Source organism: Podarcis melisellensis (assembly GCF_964234715.1).
Source record: "Podarcis melisellensis genome assembly, chromosome: 1".
Classification (NCBI taxonomy): domain Eukaryota; kingdom Metazoa; phylum Chordata; class Lepidosauria; order Squamata; family Lacertidae; genus Podarcis; species Podarcis melisellensis.
In genome coordinates, this window is record NC_138528.1 from 19518301 (window position 1) to 19533633 (window position 15333).

A 15333-nucleotide genomic window follows, 5' to 3' on the forward strand; every position below is an offset into this window, starting at 1 on the left:
TCTGAAATAAAAACAACATTCTTGGCAATACATTCATCTTGATAACAGCAATTCGGCCTAACAAGGAAAGTTTCAGCCTGGACCATATGTCTAAATCTTTCTTAACTTCTGTCCAACATTTTTCATAGTTGTCTTTAAATAAGTTCACATTTTTTGCTAACATCCTCTGGATGTTGTGGAGTAAAACTCTCATGAAACCCGAATGTTTGCCATTCTTGCTGGGGCTGATGAAGTTATAGTGCAGAATGCTGGAGGGGACTTTTGGCTACCTGTGCATTAACTTTCCCCAACCTGATGGCTTTCAGATCATTTTTACCTACAACTCTCAGCATCCTTGGCCATTGAACATCATGGCTGGGGCTGATTGGAATTGTAGTAAAAAAAAAAATAAATCTGAAGGCCACCAGCTTGGCCTATTGGCTTATTCCTACCCTGTCATAGCATGTGTAGCAGGAGTGACTAACTTGTGGTCCTTCCGCTGTTGTTGGACTCCAACTCATATGAAGCTCAGCCAGCATGGGCAAGCTTCAGGGATGATAGGAGTTGTAGTGTAGCAACATCTGGAGAGCCATTCCTGATTTCAAATGTGAACTTTATTAATGCAAGCATATTTCGGTGGGGATGCTATTAAGCCCCAAACTCATCCCAATCTTGCAACACTTAAAGGTTTACGTATTAGCAGATCTGTCGTCAGTATAGTTTAGTGAAGTGCCATCATTGTCATATGGAGGATGTTCCTACCTTTATCAGTGTTGTTTGGATGAGGGAGGTGATATTGGTCTCAGTCTCCCCCAGCAGTGCCCAAGTGGGTTTGTAATTTGGCATCAGCATAGACTTGCTAGCCAGGGAGCCAGATTTCTGAGAGTTTATCAGGGTAGCATCCTCTCTTTCTGTGTTCTCTGGATAGATATTTGAATTTACTTTGTATTGTCTATCTACTCCGCTTACTAACATAACTTTCCTGATTGGTAGAGGTGATCTTGGAATTGAAGACTCACAAGTTTTTAGGTCTTGGGAGATTCCAGCATCCACAGGGGAGCAGTTCAAGCCTTAATGGCTGCCATGAGGCTATCCCAAAACATTTTGGACCCAACACATGTAGCTGTGTGTATGCCCAGTCTGATGCCATAGAATCTGCTGTGGATCTAGATTACTACTGGTAAAGTTGAGGCTGTTAGCAGCTTTTAATGCTTGGTAGGGGGCAATTCAATTGGTACTCTTATGGTTTTGGATGGTTTCCTGCTGTCTCTGCAATAAGACAACTGCATGTGTGAATATCATTGCTTCCAGGTGTCCTTTCACACTGACTAGGGATAAATTGGCAGCATGGTATTTCAGGGAGTTTGGAGTGATGAAATAGTTGAGGTGATAACTTGAATGCAGATGAAGGAAAAGATGGGAGAAAACTGTCAGAAGTAACCTGGGGAGTGCAGAAGTGCAGACACTTCTGAACAAGAAATAGGGAAAAGGTAGTGTTTCCTGGAGAGTATGCATCCTGACTGGAGAATGTGCATATTGCCAGAGAATGTACAAAATGCAGCCAAGGTATGTTCATGCCCCCAAACCTGTTGTGGATTATGCATAATGGCTGGAGAATGTACAAAGTTCATCTGAGATATGCACTTCCCCTAAGGCTTGTTGGGGATTATGTATAGTGACCGGGAAATGTGTGCAGTTCATGGAAGGCTTATGTGCACATTTCCCATGAGGCCTGGGGAATATGCACATTGGCCTGTTATTATGCACATTAATTACTCAAAATACATTCCTTCTCTCTCTCTCTCTCTCTCTCTCTCTCTCTCTCTCACACACACACACACACATATATATATCATAGAATCATAGAGTTGGAAGAGACCACAAGGGCCATCGAGTCCAACCCCCTGCCAAGCAGGAAACAACTTATATGACACATAACCCATTTTCACCAAAACCATGGGTCCACAATTCACTTTAGTATTTAATACTGAAGGGAACTTACATTATTTTTGATATAAAATGTCATGGGCATCAACAAAAATTGATCATATGCTGCTCATGTAATATGAAAAGCAATTCTTGATTCTTTTTTCTCTTTGTTTCAGAGTCTTAATGAGATTCTTGAATCAGCAGATGCTCCTCTGGAAGTCACTGAGGGATTTATTCAGTCAATTTCTCTTTCTGTGCCCTGGGGTTCGTTGCTTCAAGATAACTGTGCGCTTGAAGTGAAGGGCTTAGAGATGGTCTTCAAGCCAAGACCCCGACTAAGTAAGTTAAGAAGGATCATTGACGAAAACAAGGCATGCCTATTTAATTTTCTGTATAGTGGACTATTGGGACATCCCACAGTGAGTACTGATTTCTCCGAAGCAGCAGGGATACTACTTTCTTCCTGGGGAGGCTGATACTTCTGTTGTGAGTGTCGCCCACAGCTCAGAGGTACCATTCACAGAATTTCTCATTATTGTATACAGAAGCTGGGCTTCTAATTTATCCCTGTATTCGTGTGCTTTGGTTATGGTTGAACATTTGCTGAAGGCCATTCATGACAAAGCACCTGAAGCTTATCTCTTCTTTTCTAGCTTCTGGTTCAGAGCCCATGTATTGGTCAAGCTTCATGACTAGCAGTATGCAGCTTGCAAAAGAATGTCTTAGCCAGAAACTGACAGATGAACAAGGAGAAGGTTCCCAGCCTTTTGAAGGGCTTGAAAAGTTTGCTGAAACAATTGAAACAGGTACGACGGACTCTTTGAGCTTACAAAAACACTATATCAAGATGCGCTACGTAGAGCTGAGGGATCTTTTGCCAACTGAGTTGACCTTGATAATTTATTCCATGTGCAAAACCTAGCAGTTTGCTCAGGTCAGAGGAAGTTCCCTGTTTGATGGTAACAGTAGTCAACCTTAAAATTTGGGCCATGATGTACCAATATGCAAATCTTGCTGTGTCCACATTGGAAATTACTTGGGGGAAGTGAGCCCTCTTCCCCCAAGTCTGCATGCATGGACCGAAATGCATCAGTCATTATCTAAAAAGGAAAACCAGCTTGTGTGTTCCCTGCAATGTTTCAGCAGTTCTTTCTCTCCCCAGCACCATAGTCCCAAGTTACTCCTGTCCTGGGGAGGAAAAGAAGAGCTGGGTAGTTTCAGGGCTGCACATACCAGCTGCTCCTTCTACATAATTTCTTGCATATGTGAGGTGGGGAAGAGGGCTCATGGTATTTGCAGATATCTGCATAGCTGAAATCATATTTTATATTCATGTTTCTATGTGACATGTCTCCCTCCATTTTGCTTTCTTCACTATAGTTTTAAGGAGAGTGAAAGTCACCTTTTTAGACACTGTTCTGCGAATTGAACATGTGCCAGATAACTCAAAAAGTGGGACAGCACTTGAAATCCGCATTGAGAAGTAAGTACTGTTCTTCTAAGTAGAGTTTAGAATGTTATCTTGTCCTTGTGTGTGAGAATTCGTTTTATTTTTTTATTTATTTGATATCTGTCCGGCCCTTTCTCCCTAAGGAGTCTAAGCTGGTGAACAGTAAAGCATTTTAAAACAGCCAAATCTCTTCATTCATGCTTGCTAGGATCAGTATATTTCAGCCACCAAATATGTGGGTGAACAGGAATGTTTGTAACCTCACCAGGGAGGGCATTTCATAAATGAGGAGCTGCTACTAGGGAATGCATGGGAAGAAATGGGCTTTTGGATGCACATCAGATCAGGTTCTGAATGGACATTAGCTACATCATGAGTGAAATAGGTTTCCAGCACTCAATTCTCTATGGGGGGTGCTGACTGCTTGGGTCACGGTGCTACAATAGATTTTAAGACTGCAATTCCATTTAGAGAGCAAGGCTCAGTGAACTTATTTTTAAGCAAACAGGCTTAGGATCATGCTGTACATATTCTCACTGTGGGTTTTAAAATTAAAAATTTACTTTTGATTAATTGAAGTAAACAGCAACCAAATTATTGAAAGGTAATCTTACTTCTAGATTTACTAGTTCCTCTTTTAAGAAAACCAATAATGGAACGCTGTCCAACATGGCTGTAGAAGTATTTCATTATTTTATTTCCACCCTTCTAGAACGATGTACTATGATGAAACCGCCGATGAATGCTCTGGAATTAATGTGCATCAGCCCACAGCTTTTGCTCACAAATTGTTACACCTCACAGGTGTTTCTTTCTTCTGGGATGAATTTCTGGCATCAGCAAAATCCTCTCCAGTGTGTTCAGCTACACAATTGGTAAAAAAAATTAATTTACATATATGTATATGTATAGATAATGAAACATAGAATATATTTTAAGGGACACGGGTGGCACTGTGGTTTAAGCAACTGTGCCGCTTGGACTTGCTGATCGGAAGGTCAGCGGTTTGAGGTCCCGCGATGGGGTGAGCTCCCATTGCTCTGTCCCTGCTCCTGCCAACCTAGCAGTTTGAAAGCACGTCAAAGTGCAAGTAGATAAATAGGTACTGCTGTAGCAGGAAGGTAAATGACGTTTCTGTGCTCTGCTCTGGCTTCGCCAGAAGCAGCTTAGTCATGCTGGCCACATGACCCAGAAAAACTGTCTGTGGAAGCGGACAAACTCTGGCTCCCTTGGCCTGTAAAGCGAGATGAGCCCCGCAACCTCAGAGTCGTTTGCGACTGGATCTAACTGTCAGGGATCCCTTTACCTTTACTAGAATATATTTTGCTATGCAATGAGTTGCTTCCATGCATTTCTTCTAGCTATCTCTTGGATACATGAACCCAGAAAGTGACCCTGTGCCCAGCTGTTCTTTACTCTCAGATTTATTTTACTCCTTGTAGTGTTGGATGTCTCTGCTTCTGCAAGGGCTAAATTGAGCAAGGTTTATAGCATTGGGTTAATTCCATTTATACATTATGCCCTATAATTTTATAGTAAATGAATTCTGAATGAGGATACCCATCATGATTTTAGTGGCTAGAATGTTCTCTTGACTGTGGGAATTCAGATTCAAATCCCTAGTCTGTCAAGGCTGCTCAGTGAGCAACATTGATATTTTTCAGTGTAGCCTAAGTCAAGAGTTGCTGCTAATCTAAAATTGCTACTTGGAGGTCTTTAGAGGAAAGAAGATACAGATGTAACAAAGTAATGCTAGGAGTTCATCAAGTGCAGTTTGACAATCAGTATGTTCATTAAAATGAGATGCCATATTTAAGAGTATAAAATAGTCAATTTGTGTTATGGAATTAATGCCTTTCCTTGTATTTCTTTCAAAGGCAACAGAACCAAAGCTTTCACCTAGCTGGAACCCAAAAATTGTGTATGAACCACACCCACAATTAGCAAGAAACTTGCCAGAGGTTTCTCCATCTGATCCTGTGCAAATATGTAAGCTGATTGGAAGGATGGAACTGAGCCTTACGTTAAAGCAAAACGAAGTGCTTCCAGGAGCAAAGGTTAGTTGTAGCTTCATGCATTACAGGTAGAAGACATGTGTTCAGATTGCCAGGGCAGGAGTTCAGTTGTAGACAAAAATTGCAGTCATGCATTTCCCCCTTGTTATGTGTTACTCCAAGGCTTGAGGTGATACTTTGCTTTATTCCCTATTCCTCTTTTTCCTTCATGCACACAGCTGAACTCTCCTTGCCAACTTGGTGGGCCTGAAAAAGGGAGAAGGGTAGGCATGTTTAGATCTCCAGGCAATTGCACAACTGACATTTATAAGCATCTAGAAAATTTCCAGAGCATGCAAGCAACTACTGCATGCTAGTTTTTGCTTCCTCTCTCCTGGATTCAGCATAAAGGACAGCCCAGGACAGAAGCAAGGTAACTGTAGTGTGGGCACCTGGAAGCTGACACTCTGCCACTCTTTATGCAGGTGCTCCTGCTGCTACTGAATGTTCATTTTAGTCAGTGGATGGCCAGGCACAGATTGTATTCACCCTGCGACCTTTGTTTTGGTTTGATTTCATAATACATCAGTGACTGCATTCTGATAGAAAGCTAAGTCATACTTTGTACATTGAAGAGGCTGGAATCCAGCTCACATTCAAGCAAACCTAATATACAGCTGTCGCCTTTGGTGGTTTGTTGTCTTCCACCCAACCCTGCACTGCCTCTGTGAATGGATAGCTTCTATATGAAAGTATTTTATGGGGTCCAAAGGATCACCAGTTCTCTAACCATTGGCCACCTGCAAAAACAGGGTGGGGAAGTAAAAAACTCATCTCCGAAATCCTTGGCGACTTGCAGCATGACCCTGAGCCAAAGCAAAGTCAAAAATTGACCCTCTCTTCCCCATTCCCAGGTACCTCCCTATGAAGGATTGCTAGCTTTTTGTATTAGTCCTTTCCTTCCAACAGTACTGAACAAAATTCCTTCATTTTGTGCCTGCTCTTTCAGTAATGGTTCATTTTTTTCAGTAGTCAAATTACTGGTGAGCAAGCAGAAAATAACTGGAGTTCTTGGGATCTAAAAGGAGGTAGATGGGTTGCTGCATAAATACTTTAGTGGGAAATGGGTATGGGGTTGGCATTGGTGTTTAGGGGAAGCTTTTAGATGAAACTGTAATTGTATTTGTTGAACTGCTAATAACAGCTTGGTAAGAGAGAGAAAAACCCCCAGTTAATATATATCTCATTATTAGAATTGGGAGAAAGTACCCTTCGTCCTTTAAGAGAAATAAGAATAATTTCCTCAGAAGGTTACTGTGGAACTAGGCAGCTAAGATGCAGAGAGAGAGAGAGCTTGTGAGTAAAGAGGCAGGTGGGGAAAGGATACCTGGGAAGAATCTCTTAGCCATGTGATGGGTTTGATTTTCTCGTCTCTCTCACATTCCATTTCTGTAGCCAGGCAGAGTTCAATTCCCCAAACAGTCATGAAGCTCACTTGGTGACTTTGTCTAGTCACTATCTCTCAGCCTAATGTTCCTCACAGGGCTGTTAGGAGGATAAAATGGAAAGGGAGAGAACCATGTACACCACCTTGAGCTCTTTGGAGGAAAGGTGAGAAATAAATGAGTAAATAAATAGGATTAAATTTGGATGCAGAGTTCAGGCATAATAACAAACCACAGTTAGTGCAAGCCAAGATTCATAAACCAGTGTCAAAGCACGGTATAGATCATGAAGTATTTTTGCTCCTAACAAGTTATAAAGAACTTTATTAGGTTTGGATGAACAGACAAGTCAGGATTTAGCTCGTGTAAATCAACCAAAACAAGAAATCATCATTACATAAGTCTACACGTAACAGGAAAGCGATAAGGCTTCTGATGTAAACATAAGCAATTCTTTGAGGAATTGCTGCTCACAGACAACTAATGCTGTCTCTAAGATACACTCAGTTAAGTAATCACTGTTGCTTAAAGATGGTGAGATGAAATGTTTTGGAAGCCATTTGGAAGGAATTGGTTACTTTTTAGAGCTTCTTTTAGGCTTCCTTTTGGCAGTGGCATCTGTCACAGGAGCCGCAGTAAACGAATAAATTACTGGGTCAAAGGAAAAAGAGAGACAGAGAATTTATCCTGTCATAAAGACCCAGAATATTGTTCATTTTTATTGTAAAAAGTCTGTTGGTATTAGAATATGCTCTGATTTCTACAGAGTGAGAATGAGAGATGGAATTCTAAAGCTAAAGAGGAAACAATGGTTTGCCTCTGAGCATCTTCATACAATTTTGTGCTATGTCTGGCAACTTACATATACTGCAACTGCCAAAAGTTTTATATGCCAGCAATTGGGAACTGCTGCAATGCTGTTTTAATATAGAGCATATTTTACTGTTGAACTGAAAGTCCAGGCCTTTTCAGCATGTCTGGTACATTTTGTAACATTGTCAATGCCATCTTAGCTACCAGGGTTAGTCAAGTATTCTGCCTTTTTTTTTTTGAATGTTGTGTTTTTAATTTCATTACTAATGATTGTATGGCTGGCCTGTTTCATGTGTTGTATCTGTCTAGCAGGTTATAAACATTTAAAAGAAATGAATTAAAAAAACTTACAGTGTGAATCGGACTTTTAAGCTCACCTTTCTGTGGTAATAGGCAAGGATCTGGGAAGGGATCTCACAGGTGTCCGGTCCAATGTTGAAAACCTCAGCTGCAGATTTAAAATTGTCAGGCAATTGTTCAAACAGGCCCAGAAGCACAAACTGCGTTGTATATTCTGAGTATGCAAATGGCCCTTGTTCAATGCAGAGATGTCAAAGTAAGCATTATAAGCATCCAAGTGTGGACCTAATAATGGTATCCAGAACAATTTAAATGCGGTGTTGTGATACCCCATCAGTCTTTGGGTGAAAGCTGGGAATGAAATGTCTGTTTTGGTTCAATGGTGAGACAGTACATAATCTGAGAAATGGAAAGAAAGAATCCTTCTGATCCGTATTTCTTGAATATATTCTTTATTCTTCTTAAGTTGGATGTAGATGGAGAGATAGATTCGATACACCTATTCCTGTCACCCAGACAGGTACATCTTCTGCTGGATATGTTAGCAGCTATCGCTGGACCAGGTGAGCCAAAGTTGCATTGCCTTGTGTGGTTAGAAAGAGTGTGAACACTGCATTAAACATGTTGCACTATTTGCAAGGTTTTGAATAATCTCTAGACTAAGGGCAGTATCAAAAGTGTACCTTTAAAGTTAAACACTCTTAAATCCCATATGTTGAACTGCAGAGGAAAGCACGTGCTTATAACTCTTCCTTTGAAACCCAAGGGTTTTTAAAACGCTTTGACTAGATTGGCCCTAAATTACTGAAGCTTTACTTTTACTTCAAAAAGTCTAAAGAAAATCTTACGTTGGGGGGAACTTTCTCGTAAGTAGATTTGTATTGTTCCTCCTTCTGAAAGCAGCTAATAAGAATTGGAAATAGCCAAAAGGATCTGAAACCAGCTTAGTAGCTCCATAGTTGTGATTAATATTAGTAACATATTTTTCTCATGCAGACTTTATCTAGTCTTCATCAGTTAGTGTTGTGATTTTTTTGAAAGCCCGTAAGGGATGATAAATGTTTTTCCCCCTTTCTCCTTCCTCATACACTTCCATGCAGAGGGCTAGTGGTTTAAGCAACAAAAGAAGATTCAAGATCTCTGGCCAAAAAGTAAATAATGTATTTTAAAGTAATGCTTGATAGATTTTTCTTAAACAGAGAAATTCTCAAATCAGGAAACTTTAATTCCCTCCTTATATGCCAGATTGTTCCTTTTGGACACAAATTTCTAACATATTTCTTCCTGTCTTCTAAAAAAAATCCAAGCAAACCCCAAAATAGCCCTCCTAATTTAAGGCAAGCCTAAAATTGGGAGAAAAACATTTCAACCTAAAGTGCTCAAAATGTTCACACAAATTTTGTTGAGTGCCTTTCTTTGTGAAATGGAAATGTTGCTTGGAGGTGGTTTTCTTTTAGGTAACATTTTTTAAAAGTTTGATTTTTATTACAGCTAAACGAGCTGTTGTTTGGGGGAAATTATTTGGTGTTTGGATGTCTCTGGGGCTTGGGAATTGAATCGGAGGTCAAGTTGCCACACCCTGTTTTCAATTACAGAGAATCCTAGCAGAATAGAATTGTGCAATAAAGATAGGAGAAACCGGCCAATGCAGCAGGAAGATGAATATCGGATTCAGATGGAGCTCAACCGCTACTTAAGAAAAGACACTTTGCCAACAGGAGCACAGTCTGATCCGAGTTTCTATGAGACGGAGGCAGCCAGAACTCCTTCAAGCCGGGGTGAGCAATTGAACATCGTAGGGTGCTTTTTGGTTTCCTCTTTGCTTTGGAGCAAGATTTGCTCTTGGTTGCAGTACTGCTCAACTTAGAGCAGCCTTGTCCCCAGATGTTGTTGAAATACAACTCCCATCACCCCTAACTGGCAAGGCCAGAGCTCAGGGATGATGGGAGTTGTAGTCCAACAACATCTGGGGACCCACAGGTTGAGAACCGCTGACTTAGAGGATGGAGCAGGTAGATGATGGTCACAGATTCTCCCTTCTCGCTGCAGCACCCTGTAAATTTTCTCTGGAGAGTCGGGGGGCGAAATGAGAGGTGATGCAGGCACCATCCAGGGAAAGGTGGGATAGGCGAAGAAAGCATTACCATCTCATTCATGCTTTGGTGTGCTGTAGTTGACCTAAATGTTTTTCATTGTGAAGAAATCACGCAAGATGATATCTTTTCTTTTCTTATTAGAAGAAGAAGTGTTTTTCTCAATGGCTGACATGGAGATGTCTCACAGTCTTTCCTCTCTGCCACCGCTTGGAGACCCACCAACTATGGATTTAGACCTTTCTTTGACTAGTACATACACTAATACGCCCGCAGGATCTCCCCATGGCGCTGCAGTGGTAGGTTGTCTTTAACTGTTTGTCTTTGAGCAAATGAAGAGGGGAAAGGTCATAGCTCAGTGGTAGAGCAGTTTGCTTGTATGCAGAAAGGCCCAGATTCAGTCCCCAGGATTTGCAGGAAGGGAGGGGAATATGTCATGTCTGAAAGCCTTTTTAAAAGGCTTTTTAAAACAGTGGCACTAATCTCTGTTGTGCATGGCTGTCTGCCTTCCAGTTTCATACCCTTATAGCCATCATCCCAAAGAGTGTCTGCTACAGGATGATTTTTTTAAAAACAGCATCTCCGTGAAGGCACTATAGCTACATTGAAACCTCACATCTTTCCGCTAATTCACCATGACACTATGATGTCATGTGTGACATCATTTGCTGTGATGTCAATAGGTCCAGTGCTGGTGGGTGAGATAATTTGACAATGCAACCAAGAAATGCTTCAGTTTAAAGCTCTGCGAAATTCTATGTATTGACTATATTTGACAAAATGAACAGTAACATCACTCCAAGTCAGGCTATTGGCTCATCTAGTTTAGTATTGTTTACACTGACTGGCAGAGGCTGTAGGATGTGTCAGGCAGGAATCTTTCCCAGTCCTGATAGAGATATCAGGAATTAAACTTAGGACCATTTGCATGCAGAGCCTGCTTTCTGCCACTGAGTTTTGACCCTTCCCCTTTAGATGCACATATTTGATCTCATGGTGGCAACTTGTATCCTACGTCCTCCCACAGTTGTAAAGCTACTTTCCTATGAAGCCTTTGGCACAGCCCCCCCAATTCCTATGACCTCCTGAAACTATTTCTAAGTACATATTACTGAATTAACTAAATATTCTTCCCCTGCTTTCCTTTCTCTAGACCCAGGGGGAAGCCATGTTAGGGTACAAGCTTCTCGGGCAAAAACTTGTCCTCTGCAAATTGCTGTGCACATCTATGGCACTAGGTAAAGAGGACCACTGATCTTTCCCTGTAGGCAGCATGTAGCAACCTTTGAGTCGGTTTTTTAAAGTATGGAAACAGCGGAACTACAAAATGACATGTCATAACGATAATATGCAGTGGTACCTCTGGTTACGAAATTAATTCATTCCGGAGGTCCGTTCTTATCCTGAAACTGTTCTTAACATGAGGTGCCATTAAGTGACAGCATGCCTCCTGCACATGATTTCTGCTCACATCCCGGGGCAAAGTTCACATCCGGGAGCAACTACTTCCGGGTTAGCGCAGCTCGTAACCTGATGCATGCGCAACCAGAAGCGTTCATATCCAGAGGTACCACTGTATGTTGAGGTTCATTTTCTGTTACATTAGTTAAGTTGAGGTGATGTACAGGTGTAACATCCAGCTCTCTCTTTTTCCTTTTAGCAGCAGCCAGCGTGGGGAGATTGTTTTGATCAAAACAAACAGGAACCGCCACACGTAAGAGGTTCATCCTTTACACCTAGTGTCATCCACTCAGCTCCACTGCGAAGGACTTGTAAGTAAATAAGTCAAGGTGGTTGGGGCCAGAAGCGAATGTGACTTTTAGGTAAAGGTAAAGGGATCCTTGGCCATTAGGTCCAGTCGTGGCCGACTCTGGGGTTGTGGCGCTCATCTCGCTTTATTGGCCGAGGGAGCCGGCGTACAGCTTCCGGGTCATGTGGCCAGCATGACTAAGCCACTTCTGGCGAACCAGAGCAGTACACGGAAACACTGTTTACCTTCCCACCGGAGCAGTACCTATTTATCTACTTGCACTTTGTTGTGCTTTCGAACTGCTAGGTTGGCAGGAGCAGGGACCGAGCGACGGGAGCTCAGCCCATCACGGGGATTTGAACTGCCGACCTTCTGATCGGCAAGTCCTAGGCTCTGTGGTTTAACCCACAGCGCCACCCCCTTTTACCTTAGTATAATAAGACTGCTTTCTAGGAATGAGTAAGTCAGTGGTTACCACTCACACCGGGCAACCAAGAGACAGTATAAGGACACACTTCAGCCAAGCAAAAGCACTTCAGGAGAATGTAGAGCAGGAAAGATGTCCTTACTGAATAAAAGAAAATTTTTGCTAACCCAGAGAGATGACAAACAACCAGCCGGTCGTTTTTCACCAAACGTTTCTCAATCTCAGTCCTTTTGCCCCTTTCGAATCCAAAATAGGCAGTGGCACTTTAGATTCCAAACCCAGCCCTTTCGTCAGTGTTTTCAAGGAAGGCAAGGGTTCCAGTGGTTCCTCAAAAGCAAAGACAACCGAACAACGAAACCAATGACTCATCTGTGTCCTGGGTGGGGTGGGGGTCGTGTCTCCAGCTTTCTTCCCACCTGGCAAAAGTCTGCAGGACCAATAAGGGTGTGGCAGACCCAAGGGCCAGAAAGAGAGGCCCATTTTTGGCCCCTGGGCCTGAGAGTCTCCACTACTTTCTGTGGCTTTGGTTTAAAAGGAGAGTATTACTTTTGTGGGAATACATTGAGAACAGAGCGTTAAGCAAGAAGTCGGAGTTAATTTTGCACGTTTTATTATCTGTAATCTGTAAGGAGATCTGAGCATATTGAAATCCACCATATGTTTGAAAGTGTTGTTTTTATTTGTAATTTGTGCCAAAATACATTTCTGCAAACCAGAGCAACTTATTATTTTAAATGGAGAGGTTTTTTAAAACAAAATTGTATCTTTGTAGCAAATTTAATACTTAATAACTTTTGTACTAGTCAGAAATACAATCCTTCATACACTTACCTGAAAATGAGTCCTATTGAACTAATTGAGACTGCACTATATATAAAAAAGTGTGTTTATACACATATATACACAACATATACACTGAGACCTACTGTATATTACCTTTAAACATTTTTTTCCTTCCCTTTAGCTCTTCCATCCAGGTCTGTCTCAGTGGATGAATCCAGGCCTGAACTTCTTTTTCGACTAGCAGTGGGTGCTTTCTCAGTATCGGTACTTCATATTGATCCTTTGCCACCCCCTGAAACGTCACTGAATGCCAGTCCACTTACACCAATGGCACAGGATTTTTTTACCCGCATAGAAAAGGTTGATCCAGTTAAGTTTCCAACAGAAGATTTTCTGTCCCTCCGAGAAGTATTTGCAAAGGCTTGTTCACATGATCACCTTAGGTACAACTTTGCTTATTCATCTTATAACATAGCAAACAAAATGCATAAACTCTATGACAACTTGAGCTTGCTCAGTAAATATTTGATATGAGTGTTGTTGGAACATACTTGAGAGGCTAAGTTAACTGATGGTTGCTGCTTTGTGTAAGCACAGCTATTATTTCACTATAGAGTCATACCTTGGCTGCCGAACACCTTGGAACTCGTACGTTTTGGCTCCCAAACGATCGAAAACCAGAAGTGAGTGTTCCGGTTTTCAAACAATTTTTGGAAGCTGAACATCCAGCACGGCTCCCGCGGCTTCCAGTTGGCTGCATGGCGCTCCTGTAGCCAATCAGAAGCCGTGTCTTGGTTTTCGAACAGTTCCGGGAGTCGAACCGGAACACATTCTGTTCAAAAACCAAGGTATGACTGTATGGGCTTCTATATAGGCATTAGAAGATTCTTACTGAACCGTGAAAAATATAGATCGGTGTGATCACGAGCAGATCTCTTTCTTGAATAATTTCAGATTCAGGCATTCATATGCCCTCCAATGTGCACACGTCCTACAAGAAGTGAGGTTTGCCATTGACTTTAGTACAGGGTTCAGCATCCTATAGCATTCACAGAACTTCTTTCCTGAGTGAAATTAATGAATAACCTTTGTGTGTGCATCAGCTGCCAGAAAGCTGGTTTAGGGCAATGTTGTATTGGAAATTGCTGCATTTAATTTCAGAAGTCTTCTACAGTGGAGGAAGGACATGGATGTTTGTTTGGCAATGCGAATTAAGATGTCACTAGTGGGGGGGGGAGGTATTACATAAATAAGTTCTTTTCATTATTTATCTTTTGCCTTGCAGTTTTAACACATCTTCGTATGTTTTGCAAGGAATTAAGCATTAGCATGTGTTGGAATAAGATTGCAAAAATGCATCTTTCTCCTTGTTTTATTTCAGTGACATTGGCAATTTAATGACTGATGTATTTTTATGATATTTTAAATAATTTTCAATGCAGAATGACTATAGGCGTTCAGTTTATGCAGTTTTATACCGTTGTTTCTCACCATAGGTTTATAGGCACAGACATCAAAGTGTCCTATGAACAGAGACAGAGATCGGCTTCCCGGTGTTTGAGTACAGATTTATATATTGGACAGATGGAACTTCTGGAGTGCCTGTTTTCCATGGACTCTCATTCTGACATACCTCACTATACAGAGGTAGAAATCTGTATGACTTAACACAAGCTATTGAAATACATTGCAAAAACTCTTAATGCTCCAATAGTACTGTCCTGTGAATATTTGCTTTCAAGTAAACTGAAAAGGGACGCAGGTGGCGCTGTGGGTTAAAGCCTCAGTGCCTAGGACTTGCCGATCGAAAGGTCGGCGGTTCGAATCCCTGCGGCGGGGTGCGCTCCCGCTGCTCGGTCCCAGCGCCTGCCAACCTAGCAGTTCGAAAGCACCTCCGGGTGCAAGTAGATAAATAGGGACCGCTTACCAGCGGGAAGGTAAACGGCGTTTCCGTGTGCGGCTCTGGCTTGCCAGAGCAGCGATGTCACGCTGGCCACGTGACCCGGAAGTGTCTCCGGACAGCGCTGGCCCCTGGCCTCTTAAGTGAGATGGGCGCACAACCCCAGAGTCTGTCAAGACTGGCCCATACAGGCAGGGGTACCTTTACCTTTACCTAAACTGAATTCAGTGGCCAAGTGTTCCATGGGAATGCTTATTTGGGGAGGAATGCAATGTCACACTTTTCCAGATTTTCAATCAGCACAAGCATTTCAGCTTGACTGGCAGAATGAATCCCCCTCTCCTCTCCTCTTATGCTGTTCTGGAGGTCCTTCTGACACCTCCACACTGGGCCAATTTTGCAGGGGGGTGGGTGGCGGCAGACCGCATTGCACTAGTGGCAATCCTTGCATGGGCTTCCCCTAGTGGGAC

General features: G+C 42.1%; 2 protein-coding genes across 4 annotated transcripts in view; one reads left to right on the forward strand and one right to left on the reverse strand.

The window, feature by feature from the left end:
- The window catches only part of LOC309378999 (uncharacterized protein), a gene marked incomplete at its 5' end in the record, with an annotated part of 437816 nt that overhangs the window by 38061 nt on the left and 384422 nt on the right, over positions 1 to 15333 (reverse strand). The gene's annotated exons all lie outside the window — the stretch shown is intronic.
- ATG2B (autophagy related 2B) overlaps positions 1 to 15333 on the forward strand; it is a 47143-nt gene that overhangs the window by 4971 nt on the left and 26839 nt on the right. For 2 of the 3 annotated variants that reach the window (XM_081908366.1, XM_081908364.1), the window contains exons 2-12: positions 2085 to 2247; positions 2562 to 2714; positions 3289 to 3391; positions 4071 to 4233; positions 5236 to 5415; positions 8377 to 8473; positions 9506 to 9688; positions 10148 to 10302; positions 11664 to 11775; positions 13145 to 13406; positions 14460 to 14610. In XM_081908366.1, coding sequence (XP_081764492.1) covers positions 2085 to 2247; positions 2562 to 2714; positions 3289 to 3391; positions 4071 to 4233; positions 5236 to 5415; positions 8377 to 8473; positions 9506 to 9688; positions 10148 to 10302; positions 11664 to 11775; positions 13145 to 13406; positions 14460 to 14610 — 1722 coding nt within the window. The remainder of the gene's footprint in view (positions 1 to 2084; positions 2248 to 2561; positions 2715 to 3288; positions 3392 to 4070; positions 4234 to 5235; positions 5416 to 8376; positions 8474 to 9505; positions 9689 to 10147; positions 10303 to 11663; positions 11776 to 13144; positions 13407 to 14459; positions 14611 to 15333) is intronic. The other variant, XM_081908365.1, reaches the window with a different exon arrangement.